A 20,768-nucleotide genomic window follows, 5' to 3' on the forward strand; every position below is an offset into this window, starting at 1 on the left:
CCATCGTACTATTTACACTCCCTGGGTTGTCAAAAACACAATCTGCACAAAGAGCTTTTCTTTCTTTGTTCTTATGAGACCTCATTAACTTATGTTCTTCTTCATATTATCTTACAACGTAACTAAGGATATAGTAGCCTACTTCAAATACAATGGAATAATGTATAGTCATGGTCAGTGTCCTGGTCAGTATCATGGCAGCATCATGGTCAGTATCATGTCAGTATCATTGTCAGTGTAATGTCAGCATCATGGTCAGTATCATTGTCAGTATCATTGTCAGTATCATGTCAGTATCATGGTCAGCATCATGGTCAGTATCATGGTCAGTATCATTGTCAGTATCATTGTCAGTGTAATGTCAGTATCATGTCAGTATCATGGTCAGTATGATGTCAGTATGATGTCAGTATCATGGTCAGTATCATGGCCAGTATCATGTCAGTATCATGTCAGTATAATGTCAGTATCATGTCAGTATCATGGCCAGTATCATGTCAGTATGATGTCAGTATAATGTCAGTATCATGTCAGTATCATGGTCAGTATCATGGCCAGTATCATGTCAGTATGATGTCAGTATAATGTCAGTATCATGTCAGTATCATGGTCAGTATAATGTCAGTATCATGTCAGTATCATGGTCAGTATCATGTCAGTATAATGTCAGTATAATGTCAGTATCATTGTGGTCAGTATAATGTCAGTGTCATATCAGTATCATGGTCAGTATCATGGTCAGTCAATATCCGGTCAGTATAATGTCAGTATCATGGTCAGTATCATGTCAGTGTAATGTCAGTATCATGGTCAGTATCATGGTCAGTATAATGTCAGTATCATGGTCAGTATCGTGTCAGTATCATGTCAGTGTCATGTCAGTATCATTGTCAGTATCATGGTCAGTATCATGTCAGTATCATGGTCAGTATCATGGTCAGTATCATGGTCAGTATCATGGTAGTATCATGTCAGTATCATGTCAGTATCATGTCAGTATCATGTCAGTATCATGTCAGTATAATGTCAGTATCATGTCAGTATCATGGTCAGTATCATGTCAGTATCATGTCAGTATCATGTCAGTATAATGTCAGTATCATGGTCAGTATCATGGTCAGTATAATGTCAGCATCATGGTCAGTATCATGGTCAGTATCATGTCAGTATCATGGTCAGTATCATGTCAGTATCATGTCAGTATCATGGTCAGTATCATGTCAGTATCATGGTCAGTATCATGTCAGTATCATGGTCAGTATCATGTCAGTGTCATATCAGTATCATGGTCAGTATCAGGGTCAGTCAGTATCATGGTCAGTCAGTATCATGGTCAGTATCATGGTCAGTCAGTATCATGTCAGTGTAATGTCAGTATCATGGTCAGTCAGTATCATGTCAGTATAATGTCAGTATCATGTCAGTATCATGGTCAGTATCATGGTCAGTATCATGTCAGTATCATGGTCAGTGTCATGGCCAGTATCATGTCAGTATGTCAGTATCATGGTCAGTATCATGTCAGTGTCATGTCAGTATAATGTCAGTATCATGTCAGTATCATGGTCAGTATCATGTCAGTATCATGTCAGTATCATGTCAGTATAATGTCAGTATCATGGTCAGTATCATGGTCAGTATAATGTCAGTATCATGGTCAGTATCATGGTCAGTATCATGTCAGTATCATGGTCAGTATCATGTCAGTATCATGTCAGTATCATGGTCAGTATCATGTCAGTATCATGGTCAGTATCATGTCAGTATCATGGTCAGTATCATGTCAGTGTCATATCAGTATCATGGTCAGTATCAGGGTCAGTCAGTATCATGGTCAGTCAGTATCATGGTCAGTATCATGGTCAGTCAGTATCATGTCAGTGTAATGTCAGTATCATGGTCAGTCAGTATCATGTCAGTATAATGTCAGTATCATGTCAGTATCATGTCAGTATCATGGTCAGTATCATGGTCAGTATCATGTCAGTATCATGGTCAGTGTCATGGCCAGTATCATGTCAGTATGTCAGTATCATGGTCAGTATCATGGTCAGTGTCATGTCATGTCAGTATAATGTCAATATCATGTCAGTGTAATGTCAGTATCATGTCAGTGTAATGTCAGTATCATGTCAGTATCATGGTCAGTGTCATGGCCAGTATCATGTCATTATGTCAGTATCATGGTCAGTATCATGTCAGTATGTCAGTATCATGTCAGTATGTCAGTATCATGGTCAGTATCATGTCAGTATGTCAGTATCATGGTCAGTATCATGTCAGTATGTCAGTATCATGGTCAGTATCATGTCAGTATGTCAGTATCATGGTCAGTATCATGTCAGTATCATGGTCAGTATCATGGTCAGTATCATGTCAGTATGTCAGTATCATGGTCAGTATCATGTCAGTATCATGGTCAATATCTTGGTCAGTATCATGGTCAGTATCATGTCAGTATGTCAGTATCATGGTCAGTATCATGTCAGTATCATGGTCAGTATCATGGTCAGTATCATGGTCAGTATCATGGTCAGTATCATGGTCAATATCTTGGTCAGTATCATGGTCAGTATCATGGTCAGTATCATGGTCAATATCTTGGTCAGTATCATGGTCAGTATCTTGGTCAATATCATGTCAGCATCATGTCAATATCTTGGTCAGTATCATGTCAGTATCATGGTCAGTATCATGTCAGTATCATGGTCAGTATCATGTCAGTATCATGGTCAGTATCATGTCAGCATCATGTCAATATCTTGGTCAGTATCATGGTCAGTGTCATGTCAGTGTCCTATCAGTATCACAACACAAATCAACAAACACATGAATTATTTACAAATGAATCATTGAACTTTTAACTAATACACAATTTTAATATATTCCCCTTTTTAACCATTCATTTGTTTCTCTTAATTTATTTAATATATGTAAATTATAACCATCACTAATTTATTTAATATTTGTAAATTATAACCATCCAGGTACTTGTAGCTAAAACAAACCATTAGTGTCTGAAGACACTCAAACCAAATGGTTTTCTTGTCACAAAATAAGCAGAATGAGCCTTTAATGTTTCACCATGCTGCTGCCTCACTAACCAAGGCTAGTTAGCTAGCTTAGAGTTTAGCATGTCGGTTAGCATTAAACCTCTTCATAAACATCACTAAAACGATACAGTGTTGACAGTAAAGTACGTTTAAAACATTAACACAACATTCTCACAACCCCTGGTTGGTTTTTATCGAGTATCTGGACTCAAACAAGCAAATAAAGTGTGTTATGTTAGCATTAGCAACAGGCTAACGCCTCGTGGTTATACAACAACACTAAACAGAATTATCTTTGGTCTGTGGACTCTAATAAGAGAATGTCTCATTAGCTCTGATGTATTAAGGACGTAATCTATAATAAATGATCATTCTGTGTGTTTTCATACCAGTAATGCCCTCCTAATACGCGAGGGGGCTGTGTTTTTTCGATTACTTTTTGCATTTATTTTATTTAATTCTTTTATTGTATATATTTTTTTTCATTTTCCAAAGAAAATATTAAAAATAAATGAAAAAAGTTATCGAAAGAACACGGCCCCCTCGCGTATTAGGAGGGCAGGGTGAGTCACCAGAACCAAGGACGGGTGTTTTTGATGAATCTAACATGTTAAAAATGGAGTTTGAAGATATAATGGGTTTGTATAGGAAGGGGGCGTGTCTGATAAAATGTATATAAAATATCTAAACACTGAATCAAGCAACTTAAAAACGGTCTGGGGGGCTGACAGAAGCCTGAGTAGACGATAAAATGACCCAAAGTTTTTTTTAAAGTGAAATATCCCTTTAAGCTCTTTAGACCAAATGTCTACAGAGCATGTGGCTGGTAGCCTATAGTGCAGAGGTGTGAATGGCGATTTACATCTCTATTGTTAACCTGAAGACATCACCCGGGCTTCCTGGCACACTGTTGCTAATCAGATAGAAACAGTGATCAAAGGACATGAAAGGAGCTGATCTCAGGGTGACCCCCACCCACAAGAACTTATTGTAATGAGTATAAGAGGGACTGTAAATGACTTGTTAGTGAGTACTGACCACGCCGTGAGGCTGGGGGGGGGCTGTTGCTATGATGCTGTTTGTTTATTATGGAATAAATGAATGATTCTGAACCTGAACATGGATCCGGACGTCTTCTCTTCTTCTTCTACGCTTCTTTTAAGCAGCTAGGCCTGGTAACACGCAGTTTACTGCCTCAAATACACGACATAGGCAAATCAGAGAATCAATCAAGAGTCTAGAGTCTGATCACTGATGGAGGTGGAGTAGGATGCCTAAATAATAGAGTCTGATCACTGATGGAGGTGAGGTAAGATGCCTAAAACATAGAGTCTGATCACTGATGGAGGTGGGGTAAGATGCCTAAAACATAGAGTCTGATCACTGATGGAGGTGGGGTAGGATGCCTAAATAATAGAGTCTGATCACTGATGGAGGTGGGGTAAGATGTCTAAAACATAGAGTCTGATCACTGATGGAGGTGGGGTAAGATGCCTAAAACATAGTCTGATCACTGATGGAGGTGGGGTAAGATGCCTAAAACATAGAGTCTGATCACTGATGGAGGTGGGGTAAGATGTCTAAAACATAGAGTCTGATCACTGATGGAGGTGGGGTAAGATGTCTAAAACATAGAGTCTGATCACTGATGGAGGTGAGGTAAGATGCCTAAAACATAGAGTCTGATCACTGATGGAGGTGGAGTAAGATGTCTAAAACATAGAGTCTGATCACTGATGGAGGTGGGGTAAGATGTCTAAAACATAGAGTCTGATCACTGATGGAGGTGGGGTAAGATGTCTAAAACATAGAGTCTGATCACAGGTGGAGGTGGGGTAAGATGTCTAAAACATAGAGTCTGATCACAGGTGGAGGTGAGGTAAGATGCCTAAAACATAGAGTCTGATCACTGATGGAGGTGAGGTAAGATGCCTAAAACATAGAGTCTGATCACTGATGGAGGTGAGGTAAGATGTCTAAAACATAGAGTCTGATCACTGATGGAGGTGGGGTAAGATGTCTAAAACATAGAGTCTGATCACTGATGGAGGTGGGGTAAGATGTCTAAAACATAGAGTCTGATCACTGATGGAGATGGGGTAAGATGTCTAAAACATAGTCTGATCACTGATGGAGGTGGGGTAAGATGTCTAAAACATAGAGTCTGATCACTGATGGAGGTGGGGTAAGATGTCTAAAACATAGTCTGATCACTGATGGAGGTGGGGTAAGATGTCTAAAACATAGAGTCTGATCACTGATGGAGATGGGGTAAGATGTCTAAAACATAGAGTCTGATCACTGATGGAGGTGGGGTAAGATGTCTAAAACATAGAGTCTGATCACTGATGGAGGTGGGGTAAGATGCCTAAAACATAGAGTCTGATCACTGATGGAGGTGGGGTAAGATGTCTAAAACATAGAGTCTGATCACTGATGGAGGTGGGGTAAGATGTCTAAAACATAGAGTCTGATCACTGATGGAGGTGGAGTAAGATGTCTAAAACATAGAGTCTGATCACTGATGGAGGTGGGGTAAGATGTCTAAAACATAGAGTCTGATCACTGATGGAGGTGGGGTAAGATGTCTAAAACATATAGTCTGATCACAGGTGGAGGTGGGGTAAGATGTCTAAAACATAGAGTCTGATCACAGGTGGAGGTGAGGTAAGATGCCTAAAACATAGAGTCTGATCACTGATGGAGGTGAGGTAAGATGCCTAAAACATAGAGTCTGATCACTGATGGAGGTGGGGTAAGATGTCTAAAACATAGAGTCTGATCACTGATGGAGGTGGGGTAAGATGTCTAAAACATAGAGTCTGATCACTGATGGAGATGGGGTAAGATGTCTAAAACATAGAGTCTGATCACTGATGGAGGTGGGGTAAGATGTCTAAAACATAGAGTCTGATCACTGATGGAGGTGGGGTAAGATGTCTAAAACATAGAGTCTGATCACTGATGGAGATGGGGTAAGATGTCTAAAACATAGAGTCTGATCACTGATGGAGATGGGGTAAGATGTCTAAAACATAGAGTCTGATCACTGATGGAGATGGGGTAAGATGCCTAAATAATAGCCAGAGCTCTGATCAACAGTCTGTGTGTGGCAGGTCTTGGAGGCATGTGGAGTGATCCTGCGCTTGCGAATCCCGGACGAACTTCGGAGCTTTTGTCAATTATAGTAGTATATATATATATATATTATAGTAGTATAAGATAAGATATGGTTAAAATGGAGTTTGTTACAATGGTATAGGAAGGGGGCGTGTCTGATAAAAATGAATATCAAATATCTAAATAGTGAATCAAGCAACTTAAAAAAACTGCCCTGGGGTGAAACACAGAAGCCTGAGTAGACGTTAAAATGACCCCAAACATGTTTGAAAGTGAAATATCCCTTTAAATTGAAACCTTAGAAATGTACAGATACCCTGTATACATTCATACTGTAATGTTGGTTTGTTTACTGTTTGTTTTCTGAGTGACATAACGATGTTGCACATTAACTCATTCCCTGTTACGGACGAAATTGACGTGGTTTACGTCCAAACGCCCAAGCTGCCTACGACGTAAAATACGTCGGGGGGGGGGGGGGGGGGGACGCTGCTCCAGCCTGTGAATGATCCAAGCATCACCGAAGAAGAGTACCCAGAAATCACGTGACCGGGAAGAAAAAAAAGATGGCCTGCTTACATGTTAAAGGATTTATAAAAGTTCATTTTTCTCTGAATTCTGTTGTTTTCTAAGTGTTTTTCAAAAAACAAGCCCCATTGACGGCCAGCCATTACACACCCCTGTGCGTGAATGAGCCCTTCTCAGTGAGGACGTCGGTCACCAAGATTATTCCATGATTTTTCAAAGGTTCAGTAAAATCGCCGTTTTCGCTGGCAAGGGGACCTTAGACGGATGAATTAATTAATGAATTCCTGGTAGTGAATGAGTTAAGGTAATCATGTGGGGACCCCTGACCCCTCAAAATAATGATTGGCACCATGTGTGTCTCATCCCCAGCAGGCTGGCCCCTCCTCCTATAAAGGAACAGAAAATAACAAAGGGGGCGGGGCGGGGCAGTGGCTCAGGGGTAGAGTGGCCGGGTAGAGGGAACTGGAAAACCGCAATGTTCCCAGTTTGATCCCGGGCTGGGGGGCTCCCCCAGAGTTAGTGTGGAAGTGTCCTTGAGCAAGACGCTGAACCCCTAATTGCTCCCGACGAGCAGGTTGGTGCCTTGCATGGTTTCCTCCGCCATCTGTGTGTGAATGTGTGTGTGTGAATGTGTGTGTGTGAATGTGTGTGTGAATGTGTGAATGTAATGCGCAATCTATGTAAAGCGCTTTGGATAAAAGCGCTATATAAATGCACCATTTACCATTTACCATTGCTGTCTCCGCTATCAAGGCGGATCTGTCCAACTATTTGAAACATTTTCAAATGGTTGTGGTATATTGGCCCGTATTGCTTATATTGTATGAACATTATGCAAGTCAAAAGCAGATATAAATGATAGAAGTTATTTGACTACAGTCAGGAGTAGCCATGTGTTGTAAACAGACACAGTCTAACTGTCTGCACTTCTGGGCTCTTCAAGCACATGATGTTAATGTTGACCTGTTGTTCAAGAGGAAGCCTGCTGCCAGGTGTGAATGGAGAGTTACATCTCTATTGTTAACCTGAACACATCACCCAGGCTTCCTGACATACTGTTGCTAATCAGATAGAGACACTGATCAAAGGAACTGATCAACTTGTGGGGGGGATTCTCTGACCCCCACCCGCCTGTTATTGTAATGTGAACCTAGAGTATAAGAGTGACTGTAAATGACTTGTGAGGGAGGGCTGTTCACCAGTGGAGGACAGGGGCTCCTGCCCCTGGTTCCCTGTTATGATGCTGTTTGTTACTGAATAAACCACTGAATGATTCTGAACATGGATCTGGACGTCTTCTTCTCCTCTACTTTATTACAACCAGCCTGGTAACACGCAGTTTACTGCCTCTAATACACCACATGGTTCAACTAGCCCATCTACATCAACACGTTGTGAGCTTGTACATCGGCTGTTTGAACTATTTGAAAATGTTTTTAAAAATAGTAAAAGATGGCAAAGAAGTTTAGGGATAATGGGTAAGGCACCGGAAAAATAAGGCCATGTCTGTCTGTCTGTCTGTCTGTCTGTCTGTCTGTCTGTCTGTCTCTCGCTCTCTCCCTCTGTCTGTCTGTCTGTCTCTCTCGCTCTCTCCCTCTGTCTGTCTGTCTGTCTGTCTGTCTGTCTGTCTGTCTGTCTGTCTGCCTGTCTCTCTCTCGCTCTCTCCCTCTGTCTGTCTGTCTGTCTGTCGCTCTCTCCCTCTGTCTGTCTGTCTGTCTGTCTGTCTGTCTCTCGCTCTCTCCCTCTGTCTGTCTGTCTGTCTCTCGCTCTCTCCCTCTGTATGTCTGTCTGTCTGTCTCTCGCTCTCTCCCTCTGTCTGTCTTTGTCTCTCTGTCTCTTTCTGTGTGTGTGTGAACATGAAGACTCGTCCCAAGAGACATGACCCCTGACTCCTCACAGGTAAATGATTAATAGTTAATTAACAACACGGCACTGATTAAAGGACAAGACACTCACATGTAGACAGACTGCATTTTAACACAGAACATTATAATCATTTTATTATGTTTTAAATCTAAAACAGATAAATATTGCTTCAGAACAGAACTCTACTTATTGTGCATTTATTCAACGTGATCAAAATGGAAGGAAGCATAAAACCTATTCACCCTCTGAAGGCCAACTTACGCTGTGAGCGGCACTTGTCGACCGCCACGTCACGTGATCAAGTGACGTAAAAACGAGAAGAAAAAAAAAAGTGTCGCGAAGGACGTTCCTCCGACGGTGTTACAAACCTCTGAAAAAAAAGGTTGCAGGCGCTTCAGGAAATGTCGCGTAATCTGATTGGTTGGGAAGACGAGGTAAGCTCCGGTAACCACGGAGATGCGTCAGACCACATTCACTTCCTGGTTTACATTTTGTGGCGAGGCGGTCGGGAGAGTCGCAGACGGCATGAAACTCACAACTCACACAACGCTGTGAGGCGAGACGTAATGCGACGCGCCGTTCGACACTTGTGGCTTCTAGCGTAAACGGGCCTTTAGACCTTGTCGCACGACGTTTGCTGCGCGCCAAAAATGTTAGATGTACAAGCTGGTAGATTCGCCATTTTCGGCGCGCGAGACACCGTCGTGCGACAAAGTATACACCGGGGCTTAATGATGTGCACTTTACTCGCCATGACGTGCACTCTCGTGACGTGTGCTCTACTCGTCGTGTGCTCCGCTAGCTGCTAACATGCTAACGCTAACGGCTGCAGGAAGCCGTGTTCCAACCAGCAGTGATGTCACATGTCAGGTGACATCACTTCCCTTTTGTTCCCTTATTGCTAACATTCCGTAATCCAACCCCATCGATCACAACCCCAGGCCGTTAAAACAAGCGCCCCTCATGTCCCTCATGTCAGTCCAGTTGTACCCTCATGTCAGTCCAGTTGTACCCTCATGTCAGTCCAGTTGTACCCTCATGTCCCTCATGTCAGTCCAGTTGTACCCTCATGTCCCTAATGTCAGTCCAGTTTCCCCCCCCCCCCATGTCCCTGCTGTAGGGAAGAGACCAGGTGCGTTGGATTCCATGTACGCTTCAGTCTAGGGTTCGGAATCTGGAACCGGATGGAACCAGATCTAACATAGAGGAACCAAAGGAACCGGATCCAACATAGAGGATCCGGAGGAAATCGGTTCCATCACATTTAAACCCGTTTCCGGAAACCAGGGTTTTACCTCCACTGGTCAGAGCTGATATGTGGACTTACTGTCTGATATACAATTACAATACCAGTGGTCTTCAAACCTTTTTTTTTCTATTTATTTCAAGGACCACCATAACTTTGAGAGTGTACAAACATTTGTACACTCTCAGAGTTACAGACCTGTAAGGGTCCATATTTGGAACCCCCCTATAGGAATCATTAAAGGGAATCGTTAAGGAACAGGAATCGTTTTAAAAACTTAAAGGATCCCAGCCTTAGTTCAGTCCACTAGTATGGAGGGAAGAAGGGCCGGGGTGCGCTGGATTTGATTCATGGTTCAGTCCAGTAGAAATGGGGTGCGTATGATTCGATGCATTTGGTGCAGTCCATAGGAGATGAAGGTTGTGTCTGATTTGATGCATTTGGTGCAGTCCATAGGAGATGAAGGTTTGTTTGATTTGATGCATTTGGTGCAGTCCATAGGAGATGAAGGTTGTGTATGATTTGATGCATTTGGTACAGTCCATAGGAGATGAAGGTTCCACTTGCTTCTGTCTCTGGATTTCTGAGATGTTGTTTGTCGTTTTGGAGACAAGACCAGTGGTCTACTGGTTTGAACTGGTTTGAACTGGGAGGTACTTGAGGCGGGGTTATTGAGAAGTGGGCGGAGCTAGCGGTCCATGCAGTCTGTGGGTTTGTTGGTTCGGGGGTATTTTGTATGAGGAACTGCCTGTGTGTGTGTGTGTGTGTGTGTGTGTCAATGTGCTAATTGTATGTGCCTATCACACAGTATATGCGTGTGTGCGTGTGCGTGTGTGTGTGTGTGTGTGTGTGTGTGTGTGTGTGTGTGTTATGACAGTATGTCCAGGGTGACGGTGCCTCTCTGTCTCTTCAGGATGTTCACAGCCTGTTCGTGCGTCACAGCCTCCAGACTCTCTCCGTTCACACACACGATCTGGTCCCCCCTCTTAAGACGACCGTCCACTGCAGCGGCCCCCTGCATGCGCGCACACACGCACACGCACACGCACACACACACACACACACACACACACACACACAGTTACTTAGACTTGTTTTCCTGACCACAATGTTAAACATGTCATTTAGACAGATTCTAGGTTCATTGTTTACCTGTCAAACACTTTGTCTAAAAAGATCGACCCACAAAAGTCCTTGCGTCTTGTTTCCATTGAGGTCCTTGGTTTTCAATTCATCAACAATCCTGATCCTAGTTTACTGAGACACTACACTGTCTCTGTATTCTATGATCCTATAGTTTACTGAGACACTACACTGTCTCTCTGTATTCTATGATCCTATAGTTTACTGAGACACTACACTGTCTCTGTATTCTATGATCCTATAGTTTACTGAGACACTACTGTCTCTCTGTATTCTATGATCCAATAGTTTACTGAGACACTACACTGTCTCTCTGTATTCTATGATCCTATAGTTTACTGAGACACTACACTGTCTCTGTATTCTATGATCCTATAGTTTACTGAGACACTACACTGTCTCTCTGTATTTTATGATCCTATAGTTTACTGAGACACTACACTGTCTCTCTGTATTCTATGATCCTATAGTTTACTGAGACACTACACTGTCTCTCTGTATTCTATGATCCTATAGTTTACTGAGACACTACACTGTCTCTGTATTCTATGATCCTATAGTTTAATGAGACACTACACTGTCTCTGTATTCTATGATCCTATAGTTTACTGAGACACTACACTGTCTCTCTGTATTCTATGATCCTATAGTTTACTGAGACACTACACTGTCTCTCTGTATTCTATGATCCTATAGTTTAATGAGACACTACACTGTCTCTGTATTCTATGATCCTATAGTTTACTGAGACACTACACTGTCTCTCTGTATTCTATGATCCTATAGTTTACTGAAACTAGGATCATAGGAAAATGTGTGAGATCATCACACATTTTCACGATTTTTCAAAAATAGCAGATCTACAAGCTTGTAGATCTGCTATTTTAGTTTTTTTTAACTAAAATTTTTATCCCACGATTTTGTAATCCTATTTTTTACACCCAGTGCCAATTGTCTATGTAATCCTGGGCACTACCTTCCCTCTGCCAACCTAGGGAGGCCAGGGCCGAGCTCATGCCTCCTTCAATGCATGAGAGCCAACTGACCTTCTTATCACCTGACAGGGGGGAGTTTCCCTGGTTGGACGTAGCGCGTGGAAGTAACACATTATTCCAACCAGTTCCCTTCCCCTCCATCAGGCGCCCCGGCTGGCCAGGGGGAGGCAGTATAGTGACCAGGATTACTGCATGTTTTTGTGAGGGTACCTACCCTAGGAGACACAGGGAGAACATGCAAACTCCACACAGAAAGGCCCTTTCGCCAACCCCACCTAGGGTATGGGCACTGATGACGCGGAGGAGAGAACACGCCCCCAGCGCCCACAGCGTCCCCTGCGGGAATCAAACCCAGGACCTTCTAGCTGTGAGGCGACAGCGCTACCGACTGCGCCACCGTGCCCCCTATCTGCTATTTTTGAATGGCCCAAAGAAATCAAAAAAATTACACAGATGCGTTCCCGGCTTGAATGGGTTAGGTCATGGGTTAGGTCAGTCTGCAGACAGACAGACAGACAGACAGACAGGTACCTTGCTGAAGACAGTTTTAACGTAGATAGGCAGGTCTCCATGAGGACTCCCGAACCCTCCAACGATGCTGAAGCCCAGACCGTCTGAACCTTTCTCCAGGACGATGGAACGGCACCGAGGAGCCCTGACAACCAATCACATCACAGCACCATGACATCACAACCAATAACATCACAGCACGATGACATCACAACCAATAACATCACAGCACGATGACATCATAACCAATCACATCCAATCACAGCCAGAGCATATGAGCGGAGCAGGATGATTTTTAACGTAGAGGGAGCGGGTTTATAAAAAGGTAGGAGCGGAACTCGGAGCGAGGACCGCCTGCCACTCCAAGCCGCTACGGTCGGGTCCGCGCACCACAGGTTTGAGCACGCCCGTTCACACCGACAGACTCCAAGAAATCCGCAACACTGCAACAGAAGTGCACAGTGCACGTCCCTGATCAAGATTTCATTCAAATGTGTCCCGTAATCCACACAAGTGTGTTTATAAATACCTTGTGTCAGTTAAGTTATAAGCCTATCACCAGCCGATCAAAGGATACGATTTGAAACACAACGTCAGGTTTTGGCTGAACGAACCACACTCGCTTTGCCATTCCCCCCCCTCTGGACCGGCATGGTGATTAATCATTAACCCACATCATTTAATGTTGTCCGTCTTATTAGAAAAGACGATGCCTACATAAAAAGGAAACTTGAATGGCATCATTTGCAGCAAGCCCTACAGAAGTCCCTGGACGGGTGCTACAACAGAATGTTACATGTGGTACTGAACATCAACCAGGACGAGCACGTTACCAACAAGAGAATGTGCTCCTCGGGCTCCCCAGGCGAGTACTGTTCCTGATTAATCCTGTCTTACCTATTTATATTACATATTGTGATGTCACGTGAAGCTTGACCAATGTTAGCTTGGCTGAGACGGACACACACACACACACACACACACACACACACACACACACACACACACACACACACACACACACACACACACACGGACGGACAGAGGGTAAAACATACTCTCCACCATGCCTTCGGCCTGGCGGAGACAACAAGCGTCTGTACGGGGCGCTACCAAGTGTATCAGAAAAAATAGCAGTCAGGAGGATGAGACTAGCCGGCCACTGCCACCGGCACCGAGAATTCCCGGTCAAAAAGCTCGTACTGTGGGAACCAACACACGGGCATGGATCAAGAGGACGTCCCACACCTACAGTACCTACGTGGATGTACTAAGGAAAGATGCCGGTGCAGAAAGCACAAAGGAGCTGGTCAGATGTATGGAGAACGGAGATGACTGGAGACTCTGATGGAGGGCTCGTCTGAGGACGACGTAGAGAGAGGGACGCTTTCGTGCCAAAAGAGAAAGTGTTTCGGACACTTCAAGGTGCGTGACAACAGCCCCCTGGAGCGAGCAGCGGCATCACCGCCCCGCTCTGGTCACAGCACCATGACGTAACAACTAATCACACAGGATGTCCTGGGCCTCATATGTCCTGCTGTTCATATGTAGCCTTTGTTTGTTTGTCATAATGAAGTGTGGGTCACATGACCCAAAGAATAAGCGGCCGAAATGAGTTTTCTCAGACGGGTGGCCGGCCTCTCCCTTAGAGAGTAGAGCCACTGCTCCTTCACTTGGAAAGGAGCCAGCTAAGGTGGTTTGGGCATCTAGTGCGGATGCCTCCCGAGCGTCTCCCTAGGGAGGTCCTTGATGCACGTCACACTGGGAGTAGGAAACCCCCTGGTAGACCAAGGACCAGATAGATTATATCTCCTCTAGGAGGAGACCCCCTGGTACACCATGGACCACATGGGGGGATTACATCTCCACACTGGCCTTGGAACGCCCTGGAAGTGGATAATGTTGCTCAGGAGAGGGAAGTCTGGAGCTCTCTGCTGAAACTGTTGCCCCCGAGACCCGACTCTGGATAAGCGGTTGAAGATGATGGATGGATGGATGGTATATTTATATGAAATGACAAAAATCTAAACCACGGAATGTTCAATTAATTGTTTAATTGAGTAAATTATTAACGGCAATTCATCGATTGTCGATTAATTGTCAACATTCCTAACACACACACACACACACACACACACACACAGTGCACTCACTCTGGCTGTGCTGTGTGGCTCTCTGTGCTCTCAGGAACACTGGAGGTTGTAGACAGACTTTCAACATGGCTGGTTATAGCATTGATGTTAGTGTCTGCTATCACCTAGAGAGAGAGAGAGAGAGAGAGAGAGAGAGAGAGAGAGAGAGAGAGAGAGAGAGAGAGAGAGAGAGAGAGAGAGAGAGAGAGGGGGGAGAGAGAGAGAGAAAGAGGGAGAGAGAGAAAGGGGGAGACAGAGAGAGAGAGAGAGAGAAAGAGAGAGAAAGAGAGAGGGGGAGAGAGAGAGAGAAAGAGAGAGAGAGAGAGAGAGAGAGAGATCAGTAATATGAGATAATTTCAACTTCAGAATAATATGTTTTCCCAAGTCAAGTTATTATACGGTGGAGAAGAGTGGTGTGTGTGTGTTACCTGTATACAGATGTGTCCATACGTGTTCTTCAACATGCCCACAACGTCTCCGTGAGACAGTCCGTCCAACATCTGGCTGTTAATACTGACCAGCCTGTCCCCTACCTGCACGCACGCACGCGCACACGCACGCACGCACGCACGCACGCACGCACGCACGCACGCACGCACGCACGCACACACACACACACACACACACACACACACACACACACACACACACACACACACACACACACACACACACACACACACACACACACACACACACACACACACACACACACACACACACACACACACACACACACACACACACACACACACACACACACACACACACACACAGAGCCTGCAATGAATTTGCCTCCTTCTTCAATGACACATTTCTAAACATTAGACAATCAGTTAGCGCCTCCATATCATATCATTACATTACATTACATTACATTACAGTCATTTAGCAGACGCTTTTATCCAACGCGACTTAAGTGCATTCAACATACAAGAAAACTATTAATCACCAGAAGTCTCAAAGGACAACTTCGTTTTTTTACAACCAAGGTTTATGTTTTAGATTATAATTAAAGTAAATAAAAGATGAGTGTTCAAATGTTTTAATTGACTGCTTTCTATAGTTTTAGCAATTTTGGCAATCTTTTTTACAGTGGGCGGGGGCATACTGTCCAGTGGCTATATATGTCCTTTTTTACACAATAACCCGGTGTTTTCTTTATTATTATTTACAGTAGCTCTTCTAGCCCCCAATAACTCACATCTGGCCATCAAAGACCACAGGACCTTTTTTTATTGTGTAAAAAGGGCATATTCTAGCCACCGGACAGAATGCCCCCGCCCACTGTAAAAAAAGATCGCGAAAATTGCTAAAACTATAGAAAGCAGTAAATGAAAAAGAAATAACACTCATCTTTTATTTACTTTAATTACAAGCTAAAATATAAACCTTGGTTGTAAAAAAACAAAGTTGTCCTTTAAGTGAATTCTCTTCCAAAACAAGCAACTAAGAGCATACCTAAAGCTAAGGTAAAAGTGCAATATATCAGATACCTACTTTATTAACACATTAACCGCCAAGAACGTAGTCCTACGGTCCACGGTCTTTTCGCGCTAAAAATTTCCGGGTGCACTTTCGGAATTTTTTTGATCCACTTCCGTTTCCGGTTTGATGACCGGAAACGGAATTATTTGGGATCCGGTTTTGACGATCACGTCCGCCCTCGTTCTACAGACGAAACTGAAACTCAATTCTCTTCCTGTAGTTTTTTCTCCTCGCATTTCACTGTTTAACGTAATCCGCTCTAACTACAACATGGATACCCCGTTTGACACGTGGTTTTCACTGGGAGATACAGTGGGATGTCGCGGATGTAAACAGACCGTGTACGGCTCAATCAACACATTGATTGCCTAGAACGAGTTAACTCGTTTTTACTCGTTTTTAAAATCCATCACTTGATTGCCTAGATCGAGTTAACTCGTTTTTAAGAATGGATTTTTTTTTTATTTTTTAATTCTTTTTTTTTTTTTTTTTACTTTTTTTTTTTTTTTTTTGACCCAAAGACCAAGGAGATATGATTAGTCGAAGATCTAGACTCCTATCCACTTCCTTGTTAACTTAAAACTTTAAAATTTTGTATCTCAGCTCCTGAGTACTTTTCTTTTTTCAATGAAAAATCTCTGGCAATAAACTGCAAAAAATCTGAAATAACTCAGGCAATCAATGTGTTAAGGATTTTAACAAGATCTATGGCGACATGAAAAAAACAAAAAAACAACAAAAACACCTTGGCACTGGTGAGTACATTATGAGATTAACCTCTGGCGGTCGATGTGTTAAACAGATGAGACACAGAGACAAATAGGAAAATCAAATGAGCAAGAGCCAGAACAAATAAGTGAATCAAATAAAGAAGCTCCCTGTATCATCATACCCTGTATCAGGTACAGGGTATGTGTGCCCACTTCAAACTAACTCAAATACCATGACACAGTTTAATCTGATCGATCACGAAAGCTTGGAAGACATGACACAGCATCTGAAATCCTCTTGCTGTTGCCTTGATATTCTGCCAACAGGCCTTTTCAAAACTGCATGGCCTCAGATCTTATACAAATTGTCAACTCATCTCTACAATCAGGCTGCTTCCCACAGACCCTGGAAACAAAAAAATAACACACGTCACTATTAAATAGTAGCCTGGTAAAGCCCCTCCCTCCGGAATTCTCATTTCCATTTGACTTCAGGAAGGAGTCTGGCAAGAGGGCTTATTTGGCTTTTTGTCGCCGTCCACCAAGTGGACGAGCCTATGAACTTGCCACAGACTGTTGATCAGAGCTCTGGCTAATACTTAGGCTTCTTTCCCCACCTTCAATGTACTTACATATTGTACGGTTAATATAAAACTACATTTCCTACTACATCTTAACGCTTTGCTTTGCGGCCCTAACCTCTAGTCCCATCCTCCCAACCTCGGTCATGTGATAAAGAGGTCAGACTTCCTGTATCTGGTTGCTATGCTATGGCAACCTGCCAGATCAGGCTGAGGGTCTGATAGGCAAATCAGAAAATCAATCAAACCGAGAGTCCGATCACTGATGGAGGTGGGGTAAGATGCCTAAAACATAGCCATAGCTCTGATCAACAGTCTGTGGCAAGTTTCGGGGCAAATGGAGTGATCCTGTGCTTGCTTACCCCGCACGAACTTTCAGAGCTTTTGTCAATTATATAGTAGTAAGATAGTAAGATAGTAAGATGTATATAGTACCTGTCAGAGTACTTTCAGGCCAGTCTTTGATGTTAGCACTATGACGTCATATAGATGACAACAGGGATCTCCAAATATGGACATTTTGGAATTTACAGATATTTCTGGTGAACCGCTGATCCGACCGACTTCCCACTGGGCACGCCACTCCCTCCACCCCACCCCCGTCTCAGCCAATTACAAGCTGTGTCCTGAGCAACCGTCCAGGGTAAACGATATCACTCACCAATCGCATCGGCTTCGGGCGCACAGCTTGACAACAGCTTGACAACGGCCCGTGGGCGCTGATTGGCTAATCATTCAACCCGACCTCACCGCCAGCACTCATTGGAAAATCCCTTTTTCAAGCGGGAAAACTGCAGGTTCAAAACCCAATGCCAAACTAGCAGAGTCTATAGCAGTGTTTCCAAACCTTTGAGCACACACTTCTTATAGTGGACGAAACCTGAGACCCCATGGTTGTGGGGTCACTCATAACCAGTGTTATTTGTGAATTGGAAAGTGGTTGCACTCTATTTTAATGGCGTAACGTGCACGTGGCTTAACACCTACACTACAGCTCACACAATGGACAATTGATATGCATCTAGGCTCATTGCTATGTTAACCCTATGTTAATTCATGGTGTGACAACCGGCGGTCGGCAGCCTTTGTAAACTTTGTTGAGGTGTGAATTTAAAGTAGTTTTAAATCTATGCATGTGCCTGCGCGTGCTCCTGTTCAAAAAGGTTGTTGCACCGCGTGTTAGGCCGTCCCATGAGCAATGCAACCCTGCTCATAACTCCATAGTATGTGTATGTGTATCGTACAGTACATGATTGCGGGGTCACTCATAACTCCATAGTATGTGTATGTGTATGTTACAGTACATGCAAGATCGGAAAAGGAGCGCTCTTTTTTCCGCGAGACGGGCGAGCGGGAGGCATTGATGTGGCCGCGGTTCGAAACGAGCGAGCGCTCCTCTGCTGAAATGTGAGCTTAGCTTAGGCGCTAAGCTTGACGGCTAACCGGTCCGCCGCAAGCTTCGGTAGGCCCCGTCCAGACCCCGGCCTCGAGTTGAAACCCCAACCCGTTCCGCATCACCTACAAACTGCTCCTCCTCACCTATAAAGCTCCCCCTACTCTCTGGAACTCTCTCTCCATGGAGATTGGCCAGACACCAGCATTGGACTCTTTGAAGTCCGCACTGAAGAGAAACCTGTTTGCTTTTGGCAAATAGTTTGTTAAGGGGCCAAGCACTTAGTGCCTTGGTCCCTTCTTATCTCTCTACTGTTTTTTTCTTCTTCTGCTGTTTTTCGCAGTTCTGGCTTAACCGTGCAGTCGCTTTTTTTACGAAACGGGTCATGGAAAACGGTCAAGAAATGAAACTCAGTCATTCGTCAAAGGGTGGCGCTATAGCACTCAATTGAAAATGCAAACTTTGAACGTGTATAACTCGTGTCCTGTTTGAGCTATCGCCATGGAACTTCAACACACATATATGTCACCTCATGAGACAGTAGGTACAGTAGGTACCTTCATGACTCCATAGTATGTATATACTAGGCACCTTCAGTTTGTGGGTCTTAGCAGTGGACTATAGCTCCATAGTATGCATATGCTAGGTACCTTCATAACACCATAGTATGTATATACTAGGTACCTTCATAACACCATAGTATGTATATACTAGGTACCTTCATAACGCCATAGTATGTATATGTCACAGTACGATTGGAGAACCAGTACGATTGAAGACAGAGCGCTCGTTTTTAGGCACGGGGCTTCGGGGCGAGGCGGGGCTTTTCGAGACAGGGTTTATTAGCGAGGCTCGCGAGGAGGAGGAGGAGGAGAAGGAGGACGCGGCGCTGCGAGGCGGGGGTTTATTACGCGAGGCTCGCGAGGAGGAGGAGGAGGAGAAGGAGGACGCGGCGCTGCGAGGCGGGGGTTTATTACGCGAGGCTCGCGAGGAGGAGGAGCCTCCTCCTCCTCCTCGCGAGCCTCGCGTAATAAACCGTCCTCCTTCTCCTCCTCCTCCGAGGAGGCTCCTCCTCCTCCTCGCGAGCCTCGCGTAATAAACCCCCGCCTCGCAGCGCCGCGTCCTCCTTCTCCTCCTCCTCCTGTCTTTTGTTGTTCCCCCCCACATAGCAACCAGGAAGCTACGCTAGGGGAACGCTGAACACGAGTTCACACGCACACGCTTGTCCATGACGGAGGCGCGCCGACTCAGCAGAGCTTGAGGCCGAGGAGGCGCGCCCTCGCTGCGCGCGCTTCCAGGCGCGAGTGCGCGCGCTGACCGGCCGATGCTCTGCTGAGTCGACACAGCGCCGTTCGAGTTGTAAACCGATAGGGACAGAATAGTTCTTTTCATGGATCACTGTGTGTGTGTGTGTGTGTGTGTGTGTGTGCGTGTGTGTGTGTGTGTGTCAGGGAGAAAGTAAAACAAAAGCCAGAACACAATAAAAGTATCTTAACAGTCCTGCTTTCAATAAACCCAAAAAAGCATGAGCGTGTGCGCGTGTGTGTGCGCTTGTGTGTGTGTGTGTGTGTGTGTGTGTGTGACTGTGTATGTGTGGTCGTGGCCATATATGTTTGTGCACAAGCCTGGCTTGTGGCTCCCTCTAGTGTTGCTTCTACAGAATTGCTGGGTGGGTGGTAAAAACGAGCGTGCTTTCTTCAATCGTCCTGGTTCTCCAATCATAGTGTAACATATATACTAGGTACCTTCATAAAGCCATAGTATGTATATACTAGGTATCTTCATAACGCCATAGTATGTATATACTAGGTAGGTACCTTCATAAAACCATAGTATGTATATACTAGGTACCTTCATAAAGCCATAGTATGTATATACTAGGTACCTTCATAAAGCCATAGTATGTATATACTAGGTACCTTCATAACGCCATAGTATGTATATACTAGGTACCTTCATAACGCCATAGTATGTATATACTAGGTACCTTCATAAAGCCATAG

The 20,768-nt window shown here is 44.1% G+C and overlaps 1 protein-coding gene across 1 annotated transcript in view; it reads right to left on the bottom strand.

The window, feature by feature from the left end:
* Nucleotides 1-8,668: 8,668 nt before the first annotated feature.
* Nucleotides 8,669-20,768, bottom strand: part of LOC308086395 (inaD-like protein) — a 155,880-nt gene continuing 143,780 nt past the window's right edge. The window contains 4 exon segments of the mRNA XM_080429915.1: nucleotides 8,669-10,828; nucleotides 12,483-12,606; nucleotides 14,615-14,718; nucleotides 15,022-15,126. Coding sequence (XP_080286041.1) covers nucleotides 10,682-10,828; nucleotides 12,483-12,606; nucleotides 14,615-14,718; nucleotides 15,022-15,126 — 480 coding nt within the window. The 3' untranslated portion in view covers nucleotides 8,669-10,681.

The sequence above is a fragment of the Gymnoscopelus braueri genome (genome assembly GCF_963280865.1).
Source record: "Gymnoscopelus braueri genome assembly, chromosome: 6".
Taxonomy (NCBI): Eukaryota; Metazoa; Chordata; class Actinopteri; order Myctophiformes; family Myctophidae; genus Gymnoscopelus; species Gymnoscopelus braueri.